Genomic DNA, 19835 nt, shown 5'->3' on the forward strand with positions numbered 1-19835 from the left:
GATGGACTGTTGATTTTCAGATTCGATAGCAAACTCTATACCCATTATTTGCTTTTTCAATGATGGAATGATGAATGAAATACACAGAGTTACTAAAACTAATAAAGCAAAGCATGCAATTAAGGTGTTCTTCAATTGTCCGATAAATGAGAGTAGAACTATTGCTGTGGAGATTACCGATGATGATGAATTGAGTGACATGAAACAATTAGTCGAGAAGCAAATGTCAATTGAGTTGTTCATTGAGAAGTATCCGATTCATGAATTTGCCCAAGTTTCACGACCTCAAGGAGAGTTTTCTCGGATGCTTGACTTAGACAATCAGTCGAGTGGTTTTATAACATCTCCAAGTCAAGATCTGTGGTTTCAACTACAACATTTAAGTGGTCATTCTCTTGGTGGGATGTCAAGTACTATATTTAACGACGCTTTGGGCCATGTTACGGGTGACCTTTCGACCGGATCAATTGTAGAAGAAGAAGCAAATGATGACTCAGAAGATATTGAAGAAGAAGGCGTGCAAATTGATAACATGCAGGTGACAGCTGGAATCGATGATGACTCCCGTTGGATGAAACAATTTAATGTTAACAATGATTATGTGGAAGCTGAAGATCCGTTACCCAATGAGTTTCATAACGAGGATTGGATAAATACTTCTCAAGCTGAATTTGTTGATGTTGGTCCTTGCGTTACCGACAGTGATAGACATTTTTGGCTGGACAAGTTTAATGAGTTGTTAGGTGTAGCTCCAGAGTCAACGCTTGGAGGAAATATTAAATTGAAGTGGTTCAAAGAGACCTTCTCGATGCCGTTGCCTATTGATGCGCCATAAATATTGATTGAGCAACATGTATGTGCATACATTATGCACATGATTGGTTCAATATTATTTCCAGATTCGAGTAAAGATAAAGTGCATGCCAAGTATGTGCAATTAGTATTTACAAAAATTGACATGAATTAGCTTATTTTAATAACTTGAAATGTTGTGAATATGCTAGGTGGTTACCACTCATCGAGGACTTGGACACATGTGGTTCGTTATCGTGGGGTAGTGCCGTTTTGGTGTACCTATATAGAGAGAAGTCCAAAGTGGCATTCAGAAAAATAGTGACTTTAAAGGGTGTCTCAGCTTACTGCAAGTATGGGCATGGGAGAGACTTCACTTGAAGCCGAGACTATGCGTGAATTTACAATTAGATGGATAAATTCTACCGGGATACATGTATTATATTTTTAACATAGCAAATATAATTGTAGTTATCATTGTGGTACTGAATTTTAAAAACAACACAGATGGAATGTCCAAAAATGTTATGATGAGACCCCGGCTAGACAATTATATTTCTACCGAAATGAGCTTGACCGTATGAAAATTTTTCATGTATCATTTCTATAAAAATGAGCTTTTTTTTCTATATATCAACTTTGGTTTTAATGATATGCAACAATTATATGAAATACTCTGTAGATGGAATGGGAGCCCTACACCCAATTTCTCGATCATCTACCCCTGGTATGCATAGAATACCCAGTTATATAGAGACCTAGAGGTCCTCTAATATGTTTCGAGATAGTATAAATGCATGTACCGGACCGCGTGCTTCGACAATTTGGTCTTGCACAACATGTTCCAGAATTTGTTGAAAAAATAGATAGGAAGGCAAAGAAAGGAGGCCAACAAAAGGACTAGGCAACTGAGCATCAAAATTGTATACACAGATAGAATGATAGATATTTTTATATTGTTGAACAAATTGAACCAACTCCTCGGGAATCAGGTTTACTACACTTGGTATTGGGGGATAACCAGAAGATGGATACTCTATGCGACCACAGCACCTGTTGAGTTGCAAAAATGATATGTGCCTCGGGGTATAGATGAGAGAGAATTAGTAAGTATTTTCAAATTTTATTTTAAGTCCATTTTTATTGGTATTTCTCAATATTACTAACTTGTATTTTTTAAAAAAATTGCATGTATCAGCAATAGATGATATTCAAACCATTGCAAATCATGGCATGGAATTGGCTCGAGCAGGTAATATAGAATTGAATATGAAATTTACATCATGTAATTTGAATTTTAAAGTAATTCTTGCATTTCAGATTTTTTGAATTATCCTTCACAGGTACATATCCCGAAGCACAGGAACATGCATCAATATATCAGTCAATAATACGGAGGCTTCACCAAGCCTTACACCGAACTCACGAAGACCTTCATGATGGACGAGAGGTAACGCAATTCGTATACACACGTCGACCACAACAAAGACGAGGACGACGCAGAAACGACAATGAAGCTGGGCCTTCTCAACGTGTTGACGACGGAGCTGGACCGTCACAACCACAAACGCAACCGGATCACGAACTCGTCGAAGGTCGGGATGGAGGAGGCCGAAGACAAAGGAGGAGGAGAAGAGTTCTTGGATGTATGTAAACTAATCATTATTGTTATATACATTACAATCCTATTTTGGCATGTACATTACAAACATATTTCGGGATGTGAGATGGTTTTTTGATTTGTAGCCGAGACTGTGATGTGATTTATTGGATTTGTAAGTGGGTTTGTGGCGTGATTTGTTGGATTTGTAAGTTGGTTTGTGGCGTGATTTGTTGGATTTGTAAATGAGTTTGTGGTGTGATTTGTTGAATTTGTAAATGAGTTATTACTGTATTTTTATCTTTTAGATTTGACATATGAGTTTATATAGGGAATTGACAGGAAATGCAATGGTGTAATTTATGATTTTTAGATTTGATATTTGAGTTTATACAGGGAATTGACAGGAAAAGCAACAGAGCAACAGAAACATGCACGTTTTGTGCATGAGACTGCTAGTCCTGTAAATTTCGTTTGTGTCCCCGAAAAGAACGGGACTGGTAGTCCCGTGCACTTAGTTTTATGCCCCAAAATGTCTCTACTTAAAACTCGGGACTATCAGTCCCGGGTTTTAAGCAGGGACTTTTTGAAAGAAAAATAAAACACACGGGGCTACTAGTCCCGTGCATTTCAATTGCTGGCCGAACTACACGAGATTTGCAGTCCCGTGTAGCACGAAAAACATCACAACTCCAAAACCGACCATTTTCCGAAGAAAAGGGTCGGTTTTGCAGATTATTTTGAGATGTGGTCGGTTTTGCTATATAAAATTGAAAAAATGATGCTTTTAAAATTTTGTATTTTTTTAAATTTGTCGTTTTAAGAAGTATTATTATAATTTAATGTTATATATAAGTTTTATATTTCATTTTAGGAAATATTATTAATACCAATATTATTATATCGGTATTAATCCCGTAATTTTGTTAGCTTTATTTCGACGCTTGGGTTATTTTGTTAGCTTTATTTTGACGCTTGGGTTATTTTGTTATTTTTATTTTGACGTGGATTATTTTAGTAGCTTTATTTTGACGTTGAGGCTAAATTTGTCAGCTTTGTTTTGACGCTCGGTTATTTTGGTAGCTTTGTTTTGATGCGGATTATTTTTCTGAAAATGGGTTATTTTAGTGGATTTTATTTGACGTGGTAGTTATTTTGGGACGCTTATTTACTTATTTACGTATATATTCTCATTGAAGGTCCTGTTTGGTTCGTTTGCCACTTTTGATAGAAACCTCATTTCACGGCAAAATCCCATTGCTAGTGTTTTTTTAGTTTTTCTAGAAATATGTTTTTGATATTTGGTTCACACTAAAAACATGGATGGAAATCTATTTACATATTATTATCTTGTTTGGTCAATAGGAAAAATATTAGCAAAATTGTCAGATTGGTATATTTTTTAGAGGCTTGGTGACATGTTGGTATATTTTCTTTTAGTTTTGTCAGTTTGGTATAAATTTTCGACCCGACGTCATATAGGCCTTAAATTTGGCCGGAGTTACTGTTCCGACCAGGCCTGATGGGATTTTTTGTAAAAAACCCCATCATCAAATACAATTTCCTGCTCCTAACCCCCCTGTCCCTCCTCTTCCTCATCCTCTTCAACCTCCCCCTCTCCCTCCATGCCTTCATTCTCATCTCAACTCCCCCAACCCAAAATCCCTTTCTCTTCAACAACCTCCTCTATCTGTATTGCAAAATGCAACTCCTTCACCAATGCCCACCAACTGTTCGACACAATGCCCACGAGAAACCTCATCACTACAACACTCTAATCTCCTTGTTACCTCATCACCAACTGTTCGACACAATGCCCACCAACTGTTCGACACAATGTCCACGAGCAAGTGTGATAGCTGCAGTCCTCTCCTCGACTCCTCCTGTATTTAAAGATGCTTCAGAATAATGTCTACATCAATCTTCCTTGTTACCCATTTAATGTCATTGATTCATAACAATATTAGTCAATGTAAATACTAATATGGTTTGTTATAATATACATTTTCCAATAGGAGCAGCAGAACCATTAGAACCACATGCCATTGCATTCACGGAAGTTTTTCTAGACCTTACCTGCATGAGTATGTATAAGTTGTTTGCTTTACCTCAACACTCTTCTTCCCGAACCAAGTACCAACAAGATATTCCTCTTGTTCTTCTCCAGAATATGAGTATTGAAAGATATAGCAGTCTCCGCTGTAGAACTTCGACTGGCTAGATGATGAAAGAAGAGTCTTCTCATTGCCATTTACACACCAAACCTATATGTTAGGCATAAATTTCTTTTAGTCGGAGCATCAAAATTAAAGCAAGCAAGCAGTTCCTTCCTTGGATGAAATATTCAAGATCTACATCAACTTGGCTACTCATGAAGATTTATCAGTAACTGCTGAATGACGGGCTAATAGCTTTGAGAATGTGATAGTCAAACATTAAACTATAAGATCATCAACAGTACCTACAGATTGCCTGTGCAGTCAATGAACGGTTGAGGTTCCTCCTTTACAGGAGCAGCTTTCATAAGCCCCTTCACATTTAAACCTTGACGTTTTAGGAGGGCTACATAAGAAAAGGATACAAATAATTTAAACAACTTTCAAGTAACTTATGAACAAAAATAAAAAAAATGGTCAATACAGCAAGAAGATAAGGTTAGCAAGCTGTGTTACCAGCAACTTTGCCTCTGCCATCCTCAGATATGACAATATCAGTTGTTTGAGGCCATGAAGCAAATTTTGAACGGAAAACCACAGTCTCAAATCCCTCTATAACACGAATTATATGAGCTGGTGGCCGGCCAGGACTACGAAGCAATTCCTGCACAGAGAAATAAAATGTATTTGGAAATTGAATCAAAGAAACCTAGAAAACATTGAAAAGAGAAGGACGTATAATACTTCTGCAGCGGTGCTTTTTGGGTTGTAGGTGATGAGGTTTCTCGTGGGCATTGTGTCGAACAGTTGGTGGGCATTGGTGAAGGAGTTGCATTTTGCGTACAAATTGAGGAGGTTTTGATGGGGGGTTTTTTTTTTTACAAAAAAAGCACATCAGTCCTGGTCGGAACAATAACTCCGGTCAAATTTAAGACCTATATAGCGCCGGAGTCGAAAAATTATACCAATCTGACAAAACTAAAAGAAAATATACCAACATGTCACCAAGCCTCTAAAAAATATACCAATCTTGCCATTTTGTCGAAAAATATTTGGTTGGCACTAGTTTTTTATTGTGAACCATACTTCTATACTTATGTACACACTCAAGGAACCACCTTTTTATATGAATAAGAAGTGAATTTTCAACCCATTTTCTCTCATTTGGGGTGTCTCAGTAGGTTACATAGCAAAGCCGTATTGCTTCTTCGTGGGGGACCTGAGTTGTACTCTTGTGTGCGCCAAAGTCACGGTAAAAAAAAGGAAACAATTTCTTCTCATTTTGAAAGGAAATGGATATTTGCCAATTTGCTGACATGGAGACCTCTTTTACAACTCATTTCCCTATTTCTATTTGGGAACCAAACCCATGAAATGAAAAGCCCAAACTCAATGTGTCTTGTTGGATTGAGTTGTCAGAGCCCGAAAATTGTTCGTAAAGAATTACATTTATAACTCAAGTTGTAATTAAAAAAATTGCATTTATAGTTATGGTATTTTATATAGAAAGTTATTTTTATGGTAGGCTTTAATGAACAATCTGAATGTAAGTTGTTTGTTGGGGGAAAAAGATGACCCCTTTTACAATGGTAGGTACACCACATAACTTGTGAAAATGTTTTATAGATTATAATATAATTGCACTCCTACGCCTCTACTGATCAAACGAGACTAATATTCAACCATTTTCTTTACAAAATCATTGAATTTTCCTTTTGTAAAAAATATGAAGAAAAATTGTTGCAAGATGTATCAAGTTTTGGCAATGTATTTCAGTGAAGAAATAAACCATAAAACCAGATAATAATGCCTCTACTTTTATGGTTGATATTTGGTTATATTTGGATATTCTATTCCAGACAAATGAAATTGAAATATGGTATATTAGCCTCTGGGCTTACTTGGCTTTCATAATTTCAAACTAGGTAACAGCACCTCAAGCTTTTGAACAAAAGAACTGGAAAGCCATCTCCAGAAAGTACAAGCTTCTCGAATTCGGGAAATGATGTTAAGATAAAGATATGACGTCGTCACACTGTGAACGAGGTCGATCACCTCCTCGGTGTCAGTTTCAGCAACAAGATTCATTTTTGCGTACATGTTAGAAAACCCTCTACCTTCCAAAATATTAGAGAACTCCCTTTTTTAAGTACAGGGATTATCACAAAACATCTCTCTAGCTTTCAGATTTTATAAGAAAATCTCCTTTAAATTTGAGATTTTATGAGAGAACCTCTTTTACTTACGATAGATGAGTTTTCCGATAAAATATCAAAGTTAAATAGGTTCTTCGGTAACCACTAAATTTAAGGAGAGGTTTTCTAATATTTTGAAAGTTAAGAAGAGTTTTCTAATTAATCATCCAAAGTTAAGTGGGGTGTCATGGTATTTAGCCTCTTAAGTTTTCCTATAAGGTTGCTGCTATAGGGACCCGAAATAGGGAACCCAAAGGGAGAACATGTAAGGTGTATCATGCATTCAGGGGTACACCTCACATGTCCCTCCTAGAGTCCCTATTCGGGGTCACTGAGTCATTTTTGTTTGTATAAACTTCAAGCGCACTCAAGAAGGAAAAAAGATGAGTGTATATCCTCAGTTCCTCACAGCCGTTACAGTTACCTCATATATATAAACCGTACTACAAATCGGCTAAAATAGGATATTATTCAAAATCCAGTGGGTTCAGTGGGTCCGGTTCGACGTTCTTGAAGGATCAACCACTGGGACCCACACGTTCCACCGTCTAAGACAGCGTCGGGGTCCAAGCTGCAGCAACGCGGTCGTTGCGTCCACCGTCCTTCTCTCTTCACCCCCTCCCCCCCTCTATAAATATACACCAATTAGAAATAAATTAACACGGCCCTCTCTCTCTCTCTCTCTCTCTCTCTCTCCGGCAAACTAATCAAGGTCAGTCTCCAGTTTCTTGATCAATTTTAGCTCAATTTGATTGGATTGGATTGGATCGTATTAGATCTTGGTAAATGTTTTGATTATTTGTTGCAGGGGACTTGAATTGGGGTGGTGGTGGAGGAGTTACAGTCGGCCATGGCGGGTGAGAAGGAACGGGTGGGTGTGAAAGAGGAATTCGAAGTGAAAATCGAGAGGAGAGAGAAAGCGGACGGGGGGGTGAAAGAAGAGGAGGAAGAGATCAAGGTGAGATCTGCGGAGAAAATCAAGTTGGAGAAAAAAGAGGAGGAGAAGAAGAAGAAGAAGAAGAAGGATAAAGGTGGAGAAGAAAAGGAGAAGAGCAAGAAGGAGGAGGAGGACGAGGAGAAGGTGGAGCTAAAGAAAGAGCCGAAGGGCGGGGAAGAGGTGAAGAAGAAAGGCAAGGAAAAGGGTAAAGATGCAGAGTCCAAAGACAAGAAGAGCAAGAAGAAGAAAGAGAAAGATGAGGAGGGGGAGGGTGATGAGACCAAGGCGAAAGAGAAGAAGAAGGACGAGGAGGAGGAGGAGAAAGACAAGGAAGGAGAAGTAGAGAGAGAGGAGGAAACAAGGAAGAACAAAGATGAAAAATCGAAGACGAAGAAGGACGAGGTCAAGGAGGGAGACAAGGAAAAGGAGCCCAAGGACAAGAGCAAGACCAAGAAGAAGAAGGAAGAGAGAGACGAGGATGACGAGGCTGAGGACGAGGCCAAGGAGGAAGAGAAGAAAGAGAAAACGAAAGACAAAGATGGTGAGATTAAGGACAAGAGCAAGAAGAAGGACAAGGATGAGAAGGATGGAGGAGGGGAAGGGAAGGCTGAGAAAGAGGAGAAAGCGAAGAAGAGTAAAGATGAAGAGAAGAAGAAGAAGAAGAAGGACAAGGATGGAGAAAAGAAGGAAAAGGGAAAGGAAAAGAAAACCAAGGATGAAGACTTGGAGGAAGAGGCCCAAGTTAAGAAAGAAGAATGCAAGTCTAGAGATCTCAAAGTAGAGGTTGGAGAAGAGTCGAAGGATGAGAAAGAGAAGGGGGGGAAGAAGAAAGAGAAAGATAAAGCGAAGAAGAAGGAGAAAAGCGAGGAGTCTAGGGACGAAGAAGCAGACGAGGAAGACGATAAAAAGAAGGAAAAGGGCGAGAAGAAGAGGAAGAAGCAAGATGGTAGGGAGAAGCCGCAAGATGCTGCGAAGCTGAAGCAGAAGCTAGAAAAGATCGACACACAGATTGAAGCTTTACGGGCAAAGAAAGCAGATATCCTCAAGATGATGCAAGGAGCTGAAAAGGTTCAGGCAGCGGAGAGCACGAAAGAGGAGGCCAATGCTGAGGGAGGTGCTCAGTAAATATGCACGCAGCTTGTGTGTTTGTGTTTTGGTGAAAGAAGTAGCTCTTTTCCCCCGTAATCTGATGTACAAGCATAAGACCATATAAGCTGAGAAGTTCTGTATCCTAATAACACCGCTGTGTAGAATAATGACTAGGGTAAAGCAGCGTGTCTGTGTCCCTTTTTCCAGCTCGTGTCACTTTGGTAGCCTGCTAAAAGTTTTAAGGTTCTATGCTGGAAATACCTCGTGCATCCATTTTTCAAAATTTCCCTACTTCCTGATACTGACAACAACAACCGGTACCGCTCCCAGGTATCATAGTGTCATTTGAAATTGAGAGCAAATTATGTTAATACGAGAACTCACAACAACAACCGATACCGCTACGTAGCATCGTTTGAAATTGGGAACAGATTATGAAATTAACAGCACACACGAGACCGTGCCAAAATAATATCCACCGAGTCATAAAAGACTAGGAAAAGCATCTGAAAAAGGTAGAAGCCGCTAAAGATATCTGAAATATGATGAATAACAGTTCATTTTAAAACAAAACATGAAATTAGCAGCACAAACAATTTCGTGCCAAATAATATCCGTGATACCATTCGAAGTACAATGAAGGCATGATATATGTAGAAAAGCCTCGGAAGACATTCGAGGCAGGACGAATGCTGACAGTATAGTATCAATAACAAAACACGGCTATCTAGCCTTGTGAAGGATCAATGTAACCAAGAGGCTGAAAATTAGAGAGGCCATCCCATTAGCCCCCTTCCTCACAAGTCCAGCAGCAGATATTGACCTACAAAGAATCATATGAAATGGAAAAAAAAATAAGCAGCAGAATGGTAACTTTTTTTCATTAATCTTTGGAAGATAGAAGCAACAATGACATTATGAAGGGGACACACCATCCCGTATTGTAGAAGTAAACCTGTTATCTACCTTGCTACTATTAAATTCGTCTCATTTGATGTTCTCATTGTCAAACCGAAGCCAAACGGGTATAATGGGTCATAATGCTCATCTCCAAAGTTCATAGGAAGCTGATCAACAGACTTAAACCAAGTTCGAGAAAGTTTCCCAGTGAAGTCATAGTCTCCAAATATAACATCAGCAATGCCTTGACCTTCAGAGCCAGGAAGCCAAGCAGCAACGAGAGCATCCATTGATGACACAGAGGATTGGATATCTAGAGGCCTGCCAGAGATTATGATCACAACACACTTCACAGAACCACATACATTCTGAACTGTGCTTGGAGCTGGTTCTGGGAGTGTTAGATTGGAGTTGTCTCCAAAAGTTTCAGCATACGGGGGTTCTCCAACCACAACAATAGCATGAGAGAAACCGTTGTTTTTTATGAAGTTTGTGTCAGGATTCTCAGAGTAGATAACTTCGGTTGAAGGGTCAACTGTGGATTGAATTGCTTGAAGGATTGTTGTACCTATATGAAAGAATATAAGAGGCTTTCAATATGTTACACTGTATCATTATGTCCTTTACAGTGATAATAATGTTAGAAGCAGTCATTTTACCTTTAGTTGCTAATTAAGAATGTAAAGTATTTTACAAGGTCATTAGCTTTCTCTTGCAAGATATAAATACGCGAGCCATACTAATTATATGTATTTTGTAAGTGACAAGTTCAATGTGTCTCTTCTACTCGTGTAATGCACCTTAATTATCACTGTTTCCTTAAGAATCATTTTTCTGTCTTTGGTAGAAAAAAATATAAAATATAAACTTACTCAAGGGCAAAACAATTGAGGTTTTTTTGGTACATATATTTATTCTGGATTCAAAATTTTTGAGTTTCATCATTATCATTTGAGTGGAAAATGGAAATTAACAACAGGCACCTGATGAACAAATCACTGAGCTCCAACTTGCAAGCTTCTGGGTAGTAAAGTGCTTGGAATTCGTTCTCAATAAACGCTCACCATACAAGTTCATCCACACAACAGGTTTTATGTTACAACTTACAAGACTACTATAAATGAAGATCTTTATTAGGGAACGATAAATGACAAACAAAGAAAATTAAGGGTATGGCCAGAGAGAAAAAAAAGACATTTAATGACAAGCCCGATAATGAAAATTAGGGAACATTTAATATCCTGGGTCACACTCATCATCATGCCTTATACATTTTAAAACAATATGGTAATTATAAAGGGGTGGTAAACAATCGAATCGAATACCAAGGTGTTCCTATTTGTATTTGTTTAAAATTATTGAATTCGAATGCGGACTCTAATATTCATATATGGAGTTTTTCGAATTCGAACTCGAATACTTGGTATTTGATAAATATTCATGAATACTCACGAATACTTATAGAATATCAAACTATATTTATTCCGCAAGAGAATTTAATTTTCAAATAGTATTTAAGTTAATATTGCCAAGGCTAGTGGCGATGTTTCAGATTCAGATTCTTCGGGCTATTCGTGCCCAGCTCTTCCGTCAGTTGATGTTGCCGACTCCACCGAGTGGATGTTGGATTCTGGTGCTACTTACCACATATGCCCTAGAAGGGATTGGTTCTCCAGCTTTCAGGAGTTGGAAAGAGGGGATGCTGTTCTCATGGGTAATGATCACAGATGCCCTATTGGTGGTATTGGTACCGTTCGGATTCGGATGAGTGACGGGATGATCCGGGAGTTGGCTGATGTGAGGTTCGTTCCTCAACTGAGGAAGAACATCATTTCACTTGGGGTATTGGAGGCATCAGGCTATAGGGTGATCTTGGCGGATTCTCGCTTGAAGGTCACATCGGGGTCCATAATTGTGATGAAGGGAGTCAGGCGGAGTAACTTGTATTATCTACTTGGGAGCACGGTAGTTGATAGGGCGCTGACTACTTCTATGGCTAGACTGTGGCATTGTTTGGTGCTGGGATATATTGTTGGTTATACCGTGCACAGATTGTTGAGGAGTGCTATGACCTGCAGATTGAAGTCATGTGAGCACATTGGTATGAGCGAGAAGACCGAGGTGGAGTTCAGCACTTCTATCCATCGATCGAGAGGTCTTATTGGAGGTGTTCAGTCAGGCATTTGGGGGCTTTCCGAGGAGGCATCATCGGGAGGTAATCGTTATTTTGTTTCCTATGTTGGGGATTGTACTAGGCATATTTGGGTTGCAACCAAGTCCCGTTGGTATAAAGACCTAGTAGTCCGCAACAGTTGGAGGAGGTGTATGGGCAGAAAGGTTACCAGTCGTACTTATTCTAGTAGGAGTCCTTTCTTGCATTGGTGCCGAGCTCACGGCAGTTGGAGACACTTCAGAGGGAAGGAGACAGTGGGGCGACGTGATGAGATGGCGGATTTAGTGGGCCGTTCTTTTCTGGAGGAGGATCGGTATTGGTTGTCGAGCAGTGGATCTGGTATTCAGGCTTCGACAGGTTTGGGTCATCTTATGTGGTTGCCGACTGCTGCGTGTAGAGTTGTTAGATCTGGTGGAGCTGTTTTAGATTTTGGTCGGCGTCGGATATTTGGCTACCCAGCACTTGGTCACATCGTTGATGTGAGGTTGGATCCGATTGCGCAGTTGGGATTCAGGAGTTCTTTTGGATATCAGTTGGGAGCTTCTGAGTTTGGTCTGAGTAGGTTTGTCACTTTGGACTCTCGGCAGGTGGAGAGTATTGATGTAGGCTGTCTAAAAATCACAATAGATAGTTGATCCCCCATCAAACACCGATGATGGAAGTTACAACTTGACGACTTCCAGAAGGCTACAATTTGAGGACTATTTGGATGCAGCTGATGGATATGTTTTGGATACGGCCATTGTTACATCTCAGGTGGAGGTGTTTGGATCGTTTCAGTTTGGGGTCGTTGATGATGCTATCAGCCGCAAATTGGATTGAGGGCCTTTGGAGGCCCATATGGTGAACTACGTGAAGGCTTGATTCCTTGGGCAAGAGGATACGTAGGCAGTCTTTGTGATGCAACCGATTTGGTGAGCGACATCGACATTTGGGGTGAGTGTTCGCACTCTCATTTGGGTCTCAGCAAGTGAGGCTGGTTAAATTCTATTCGTTAGTAAACTCGAATACTAAAAAATATTTGTTTAGTGATAAATAAACTACCGAATCGAATATGATTGAATGGTAACTTGAAAAATTATCGAACTATTTGTTAATTATTTGTTTCATTTCCACCCCTAGCTATAAAGGAAAAACTTGCCATGAAAAGAAAAGCAAAATCTGAAGAGATGCCTACATTAAAAGGCCACTTGAAAGTACGGAATTCTTTCACTGAACCAGTTCAAGGTCACATAATGCGAATCAAACTAAAAGGCATTCAATAAACACCTTCGCTTGATAGCCATATACATCATACCGGCTTCAAAGGAAATTTTATTTCTCACAATGGAAAGGCTGATAATTCCATATGCAGCCACCTTTCCGTGGTTATCACTTTCCACATGCTAAAGGATGGAGGTCGTGAAATTGCAACTCCATACAAAGGGTAATGTTCATTATTAATTTGCTTATGTATGATGCAAGAAATTGCAACTGCCTTTCCATAGTAACCACTTACCACACGCTGATTGTAGACTTGTCTTATGTATGATGCACGAAAAAATGCCAGGTACGATGACTGTGATCTCACAGGCCAGAGTTCAGGAGTGCATAACATTCACAGATTATAGCAGAAAAGGTTGTTATTAATTTGCTTAACCTTTCCCCCCTGCTTCCTTCATTATGCATGGCTTCAAGGCAATTTTAGACAAATGTGCATAATATCAATGTTGAAAGAGGTTATAAACTTTTAAGAATCTATGAGAAGCAATTACTTAGGAAACTAGAAAAAGGAAAATGAAATGAGGAAGTAACATACTCACTCACCATCTGTATTGTTCCCGCTGGCACCATACCATTCAATTGTCCAGCCACCGCATTGCAAACCCAAGTTATTAGCATGGCTTCCAGCAACAAGGATCTTTGCATTTTTCTTAGGAAGGGGCAGCAATTTTTCTTTAGGAGATTTTCCATTTTTCAACAGCACAAGTGATTTCCTTACAGCTTCTCTTGCCAACTCCCTGTGTTCCTGTTAAATTCAATGACATGTTTCTTAGCAACTGAATTTTTTAAATAGCTGACATAACTATGATACTCTTAAAATAAATGACCTGCTTCCCCAACTGATCAGCGAAGGTAAGATCCGCCATAGGGTTCTCAAAGAGGCCCATGACAAACTTGACTCGCAAAATTCTTCTCACAGCATCATCAATTCTGCTCATGGGGACGATATTCTTCTCAACAAGAGAGGTCAAGTCATTAATGAATTCCTTATAGTCGTTGGGAATCATCACCTATACCAAACATCAACCGGCAGAAACATAAGTAAATGATCAGGGCAAAGAATAAAACATAACGTTCATGCTCAGTGGCAGATTAGTATATGTAAGCAGTATCACATTATATAATTTGGAATATTAATAATCCACATTTCCATGAAACAATGAGACAGATACATCAATTTGCGATAACAATGGAATGTAGTTCTTAATTTGCAATAACAATAGAATGTAGTTCTCGAGTTCAATTTGGAATAATAATATTCCACATTACCATGAAACAATGAGATACATACATCAATTTGCAAAAACGATGGAATGTAGTTCTCAAGTTCAGTTATTGGGTAGACTTCCTAGCACTTATTCATACAAATTTTAAAAACAAATGAATTGTGCAATGTACACAAGTTGAGTTATCTTTAAAAGAAAATATAACTAAAACACAACAGCACCTTTCCCCCGTTTCCATCTGCGAGTTATAAGGGATCTTAAACTTCCCACAACCCAACAGCCCCATTAGAAGGGAATCAACAGACAACAACTTAATAGAAATTATACGAAATTTTCCATGGCTTGTAATTATAGCTTAATATGAATATTAGAGCTCCTTACCATATCAATGCCAGCATTAACTCCAGCTTGGACAGAGTATGTATAATTTGCACCGGGAGGAGATGTGATCCTGTCAATCCCCTGCCAATCTGATATGACGAACCCCTGAAAATTTATTGATGCTCAACAGTCAACCACACAACTCAAGCAGCAAACTGAAAAGGAGTTTGTGCAAGAAAGTCTTATAAAGGAAGCATTGCACGGTATGTATACCCTAAAATGGAGTTTGTTCTTCAGGTAGCCAGTGATAAGATCATGGTTAGCATGCATCTTTATTCCATTCCAACTCGAGTAAGACACCATGACAGTAGAGACACCTTTGATGATAGAGTTGTGGAAAGCAGGCATGTGAATGCTAAATAATCCGTGCTGATCAATGATTGTATTATTCTCATTGATTCCATCATGTGTCCCACCATCACCAACAAAATGCTTGGCGCAGGCTGCAACCTTGTCACTGTTCAGCAATAAATTTCAATATTTTTAAGAAAGGAAACACTTGAAAAGTCCCATTTATAGAGAGATCATTGTGAGATATCATTGTTAGAGAACAAGTATGATGTTCAATCTCAAATAGAATCAAGCAAAACACAATTCCTCTCCTTAGAAGATTACTAGCAAGTGATTCTTAAGATATTCCAAATGCCACCAGTATTTATGTGCCTTACCACCTGTCCAGATTATTGCTTAGTATATCTTCTATCCAACTGTAACCAAGCATTTATATGCATTATCATAGTTCCAGTCAGCTGTTAGAACAGCCACATTTAACAGAATTCAATCCTTAACAAGTTGCCTATCGGATAATTCTTCAAAGATTCAAGTGCAACCAAGTATATGCTTCATGCCAAATAGCATGTAGTCCATGCAGCATATCATCATTGCTGCACTTTCAGCTTCTCGCCAAAATTTTTCAAACAGGAACTACACGGTTTTAATATTTGGGAACAAAATAGATAATGGGGAATAAAAATGTGGTTAGGAGAGACAGTAAGTAATAGAACTGTAAAATTTTAATCACGTGGTAAATAGATGCAGAAGTCTTACTTTCCAGCAACATATGGCACGCCATTGGGAGAGTTAGCAGGAATATCTCCCTGTAACCCAGGGATGAGTTCAGTCATTTGTTGCACAATTGTATGGTCTTCACTGTAGCTTTCATAGCATCGACCCCACCTAGGATCTCTGCACACCTGAATAGATTCAAAGAAATCTTCTATTAAAATAAAGGCATGCCTTTTAATTATGAGTCGAGTTGAAACTATAGATATGGAAGTGGAAGGTTCATGGCTAGTAGCATACTGCAATACAGGGAGCAAAAGCATATTGAATGCCTGTTGCCCTGACTTCTAGAGCAGTCGCAGCACCAATTTTCTTCACTAATTCAGAATCCCTAAACACAATTAGAATCAAGTAAGATTGATGAAAACACCTGATGCTTAATAGAACTACGCAATAACAAAGCTTTCTCATAATTTTCAAATTTCATTTTAAGGGAGGTTACGTAAGATACTTCAGGTGCAATTTGAACAGATAACAGGCTAATTTCTGTCAAAATTTCTTTAAGAATATGATACTACAAGTTCAAAGAAAGGGATGGCAAATATTCAATTGCACATTGCAGCATCTACAGATCATTTAAATTTGCAGTTCTTACAGCTGCTAAATGAGGCAATTCCAAAAGTTAGATATTTTCTTTCCTGCAAAAAGAAGTTTCCCATGCCTACTAATAAGATGTGGTCCATAAACCACAGAAACAAAATAATATTTAAGCAACCATATAAAATATAAAATATAAAAAGTACTAAAAATGGAAACAGGTATCAACAATTTATTAAAGATAATATCGAAATATTTCTTTTCAAAGAGAAGGTCAAAACATAGTTTTTTTTTTTCCTTAAAAGAATGCTCTTTGCGTTGCCTTATGCCAAAATTTATCCATCTTTGATAGGAGAAAGCAATGGTTCTGATGGTTATGATAATGGCCAGTAGCTGAATACGTGCCTTGTAGCTCCAAGCCCAATGTTGTGTGGAAATATCGTTGCCTTGTACACATTGTTGTTACCATGGACTGCATCAATTCCATAAATCATTGGAATCCCAAGACGAGTTGACAAACTCCCCTTCTGGAATTCATTTACCATGTTAACCCAATCTTCAGCGGTAGCTTGAGGCCGAGGTACACTACCTCCACCACTCAATACACTCCCTGCAGAAAAACTCAAAGTTAAACATATAGTACTCGTCCTCTTGGGTTGTATAATAAATAGGCAAATATTCTCAATTTACCTATGAAGTAATCTTTCATTACTTCTGCAGATGCTACCTTTCTCTCAATCTGAGCCATCTGGCCGATCTTTTCAGCAAGAGTCATTTGCCCCAATAAATCTTCAATCCGTGTGTTTAATGGCTGTTTAGGATCTTTGTATTTGACATAATCTGCTTCCCCGTTTAGTATACAGCACAGCAGGAGCAGAATACATAACCAGGGTCCAAATGAACATGCCATGTTACCAAACCGGTAACACTCTTCTCAGATTCTTCTACCAACTGAGATCAGAAAGCATAAAAATGAGCATTTGAGGATTCTTTAATATAGGAGAAAACAAGGAGGTAGAAATTGCAAACAGGATAAAGACTACTGAACACATTGGCTTTAATTGTTAGTGTTCGAATGATGATCCAAACATAGAGGGGGAAAATGATAGTAGCACATAAAGCTGGTGAGAAAACTGTAGAAAATGCCAAAGAAATTCTAAAGGATTTGGAGGTTTCCGGGGCAATCAAGGCATTTAAAATTTTTCTATGGATAGATAAAGACAATAAGTTCTTCAATAAGCTCACCAAACCAGTTGCAGAGAGAAATGCATTGAGAAAACCTTTTGGCTACTTGTCAAACACAAAAAGTTGCCCAACTCATCTTAATTTGTCAAACATGAAAATGACAAAAAGCTTAGATGAGTTAATCCCGGAAATTAAAAGGTTTACCAAATCCAGTCTCTATATATGAATTAACAAATAACCCCCATTTATTAAAGGAAAAAAAGTAACGAGAATCCTTCCATTTCACAAAAGAAAAGGAAAATTACAATAACGGGTAAACTAACTATCAATCCTTCACCAAACCTTGCCTTGAAGGATAAGTGCTCTAAATTCTTCCTTCTAGCAGCCAACTGCTGAAAAGAATAAAAGACAAACAAAAATGCTTATCTTAAAAACGCAAGATTAGAATAATGGTGTATAAAGACATTAATTATAACTACTCCAAAAAGGGGGTATAAGCTGGATTAGCTAAATCATGCAGATGATGATAAATTAATTTTTTAGGAGACCACATAAAAACTAGAAAGTTAGAAAGTAGTAACTGAAAATTTTAAAGAAATCAAAAGAAACCACCGAAAAATTGATAATGCCTTGATAAGTTCCAGAAATTAACAGAATGTCAAAACTACCTCAAGAAAAAAAAAATTACAAAGTAGGTAAAAGACAAAAAGGTCAGCAAAAAACACTTTTTTAGCTACTAGAGAACCCAAAAAAAAATGGTCACGAATAATACCATAATCGAATAAAAAGCTGAAAAAAATGCTCTCAATTTTTTTTAAAAAACGCAGTGCTTTATTGATTAAACTGAGAATCTCTTCAAAATTTGAAAATTACAAAAAACCCCAAATAATTCTTAAATTAAGTAAATGAAATGTCGTCTCGTTTCCTTTGGAAAAAGTCATAAATCTCGGGAAAAAATACGTAAAATTGGAGAAATTTTGAGCATGATAGCAGCAACGAATGCAAACACAAATGTAAACGATTACGTAAAAATAAAAAAAAATATTGCCAAAAATAGAAGTTAAACGCAATAAAATGGAGCATGTGATTCAAACGAAAACTAGATAGAAGCAAAAATTCACTAAAAAAAAAAGAAGCAAGAAGCAAGCTTACCTTGTTGAAATCCGAAACCCTAACCCTGAAAATGCAGTCTCTCTCTTCTCTTGGGATCCCAAAAAATAGGAGAGAGAAAGAGATGCAAGGCTTTCAGTTAACGAGAGAAAAGGCATGAGGGGGAAATGATATTTATAGAGAGAAAATATAGTTTATTTTTGCATTTTATTTATTTCTTTCTTTTTTGGGGGTTTAAGTAAAGTTTTATTTGGCGAGTGACGCTGAATATTTATTAGCGGACAGCTCCCGGCGTGGTTATTAGAAGAGAGGCTAATATTTTGCTTCTAAAAGTTCTAAATTTAAATACTTTGTTGTTGACGTTTTTGACCCTGTAACGGCACGTGCTTGTAGTGCCAGCACAATCTAGTACAAATTATGATCCACAATTATTTGGGGAGTGGAAATTTGTATTTGGACCCCTTTGGAAACTGATATTTAGAAAATTCAACTTATTAATTAATTAACGTAAAGTTATTTTGTTTCCACAGAACTAATAAAGAAAGACCAGCCGATATATACAACTTGTGCGTTATGATGATGCCATGTAAATTAAAAATAATTTATTGTTGTAATTGTATCCGATATAAGCTCCAATTTCTTTGTGTGAAATTCGAGCAGTGCCATCGTAGAGAAATTATGACAACTGATATCTAAAACTGGACCGATTCTAAAGTGAGTTGGCCCCCTCCTATTGAATAAGTGTGGTGTTCCACTCCTATTGGATAATGAGTTGGCAATCATTAAGAGTATCTCCAACCACAAAACTCAAAATGGTGTAGTTTTTACATCAAGTTGGTATAGTTTTTACACTAAATCATTATTTCATCTCCAACCCATTACACCAAATTTTACCCCAAAAAGAATATTCCTTTTATTATTCTTATCTTTTAACATTTTATCTATTTAAAATATTTAACAAATTGTGTAATTATATAATACATTACATATAATTAATTATAATAATATATTTTATGAATAAAATAAAAATATACAAATTAAATGTTAAATCAAATTAAAATATTATTTTCATAAATTCAACTAAAGATTACATTTAACATCACAAAAAAAAACATCACACTTGCAAGCAAAAAATAAAAATAAAAGGCATTATATTTTTATGTCCTAATTTTTATCTAAATGGTGTAGTTTTTCTTATTTCTTTTTGAATTTTATTCTAATAATTATTT

The 19835-nt window shown here is 37.6% G+C and overlaps 2 protein-coding genes across 5 annotated transcripts; one reads left to right on the plus strand and one right to left on the minus strand.

Moving 5' to 3' along the window:
* Positions 7389 to 8978, plus strand: LOC109832912 (DNA ligase 1-like). The gene is made up of 2 exons (XM_020400398.1): positions 7389 to 7455; positions 7552 to 8978. Exon 2 carries the CDS (start codon positions 7594 to 7596, stop codon positions 8803 to 8805), a length of 1212 nt encoding a protein of 403 aa, XP_020255987.1. The 5' UTR covers positions 7389 to 7455; positions 7552 to 7593; the 3' UTR covers positions 8806 to 8978.
* LOC109832911 (beta-glucosidase BoGH3B-like) lies at positions 9350 to 18886 on the minus strand. Of its 4 annotated transcripts, none has more exons than XM_020400397.1 (12): positions 18649 to 18886; positions 17844 to 17885; positions 17002 to 17262; positions 16717 to 16921; positions 16015 to 16105; positions 15760 to 15905; positions 14926 to 15169; positions 14713 to 14817; positions 13933 to 14115; positions 13649 to 13850; positions 9736 to 10237; positions 9350 to 9592 (listed from the first exon to the last, which is right to left on the minus strand). In XM_020400397.1, exons 3-12 carry the CDS (start codon positions 17219 to 17221, stop codon positions 9493 to 9495), a joined length of 1998 nt encoding a protein of 665 aa, XP_020255986.1. In that variant the 5' UTR covers positions 17222 to 17262; positions 17844 to 17885; positions 18649 to 18886; the 3' UTR covers positions 9350 to 9492. The 4 variants fall into 4 exon arrangements, with proteins under 4 accessions (XP_020255986.1, XP_020255984.1, XP_020255985.1 ...); XM_020400395.1 differs by having other exon boundaries at positions 17844 to 17888; XM_020400396.1 differs by having other exon boundaries at positions 17839 to 17888.

Source organism: Asparagus officinalis, chromosome 3, assembly GCF_001876935.1.
Source record: "Asparagus officinalis chromosome 3, Aspof.V1, whole genome shotgun sequence".
NCBI classification, from domain to species: domain Eukaryota; kingdom Viridiplantae; phylum Streptophyta; class Magnoliopsida; order Asparagales; family Asparagaceae; genus Asparagus; species Asparagus officinalis.

Bases quoted from the DNA above. Each gene is read 5' to 3' on its own strand.
- LOC109832912 (XM_020400398.1), top strand. From the start codon at position 7,594: ATGGCGGGTGAGAAGGAACGGGTGGGTGTGAAAGAGGAATTCGAAGTG.
- LOC109832911 (XM_020400397.1), bottom strand. From the start codon at position 17,221: ATGGCATGTTCATTTGGACCCTGGTTATGTATTCTGCTCCTGCTGTGC. The intron at 14,818-14,925 runs GTATACATACCG...ATAAATTTTCAG, and splicing joins AGAACAAACTCCATTTTAGG to GGGTTCGTCATATCAGATTG. The intron at 10,238-13,648 runs GTGAGTGAGTAT...TCTTTCATATAG, and splicing joins CAGCGGGAACAATACAGATG to GTACAACAATCCTTCAAGCA.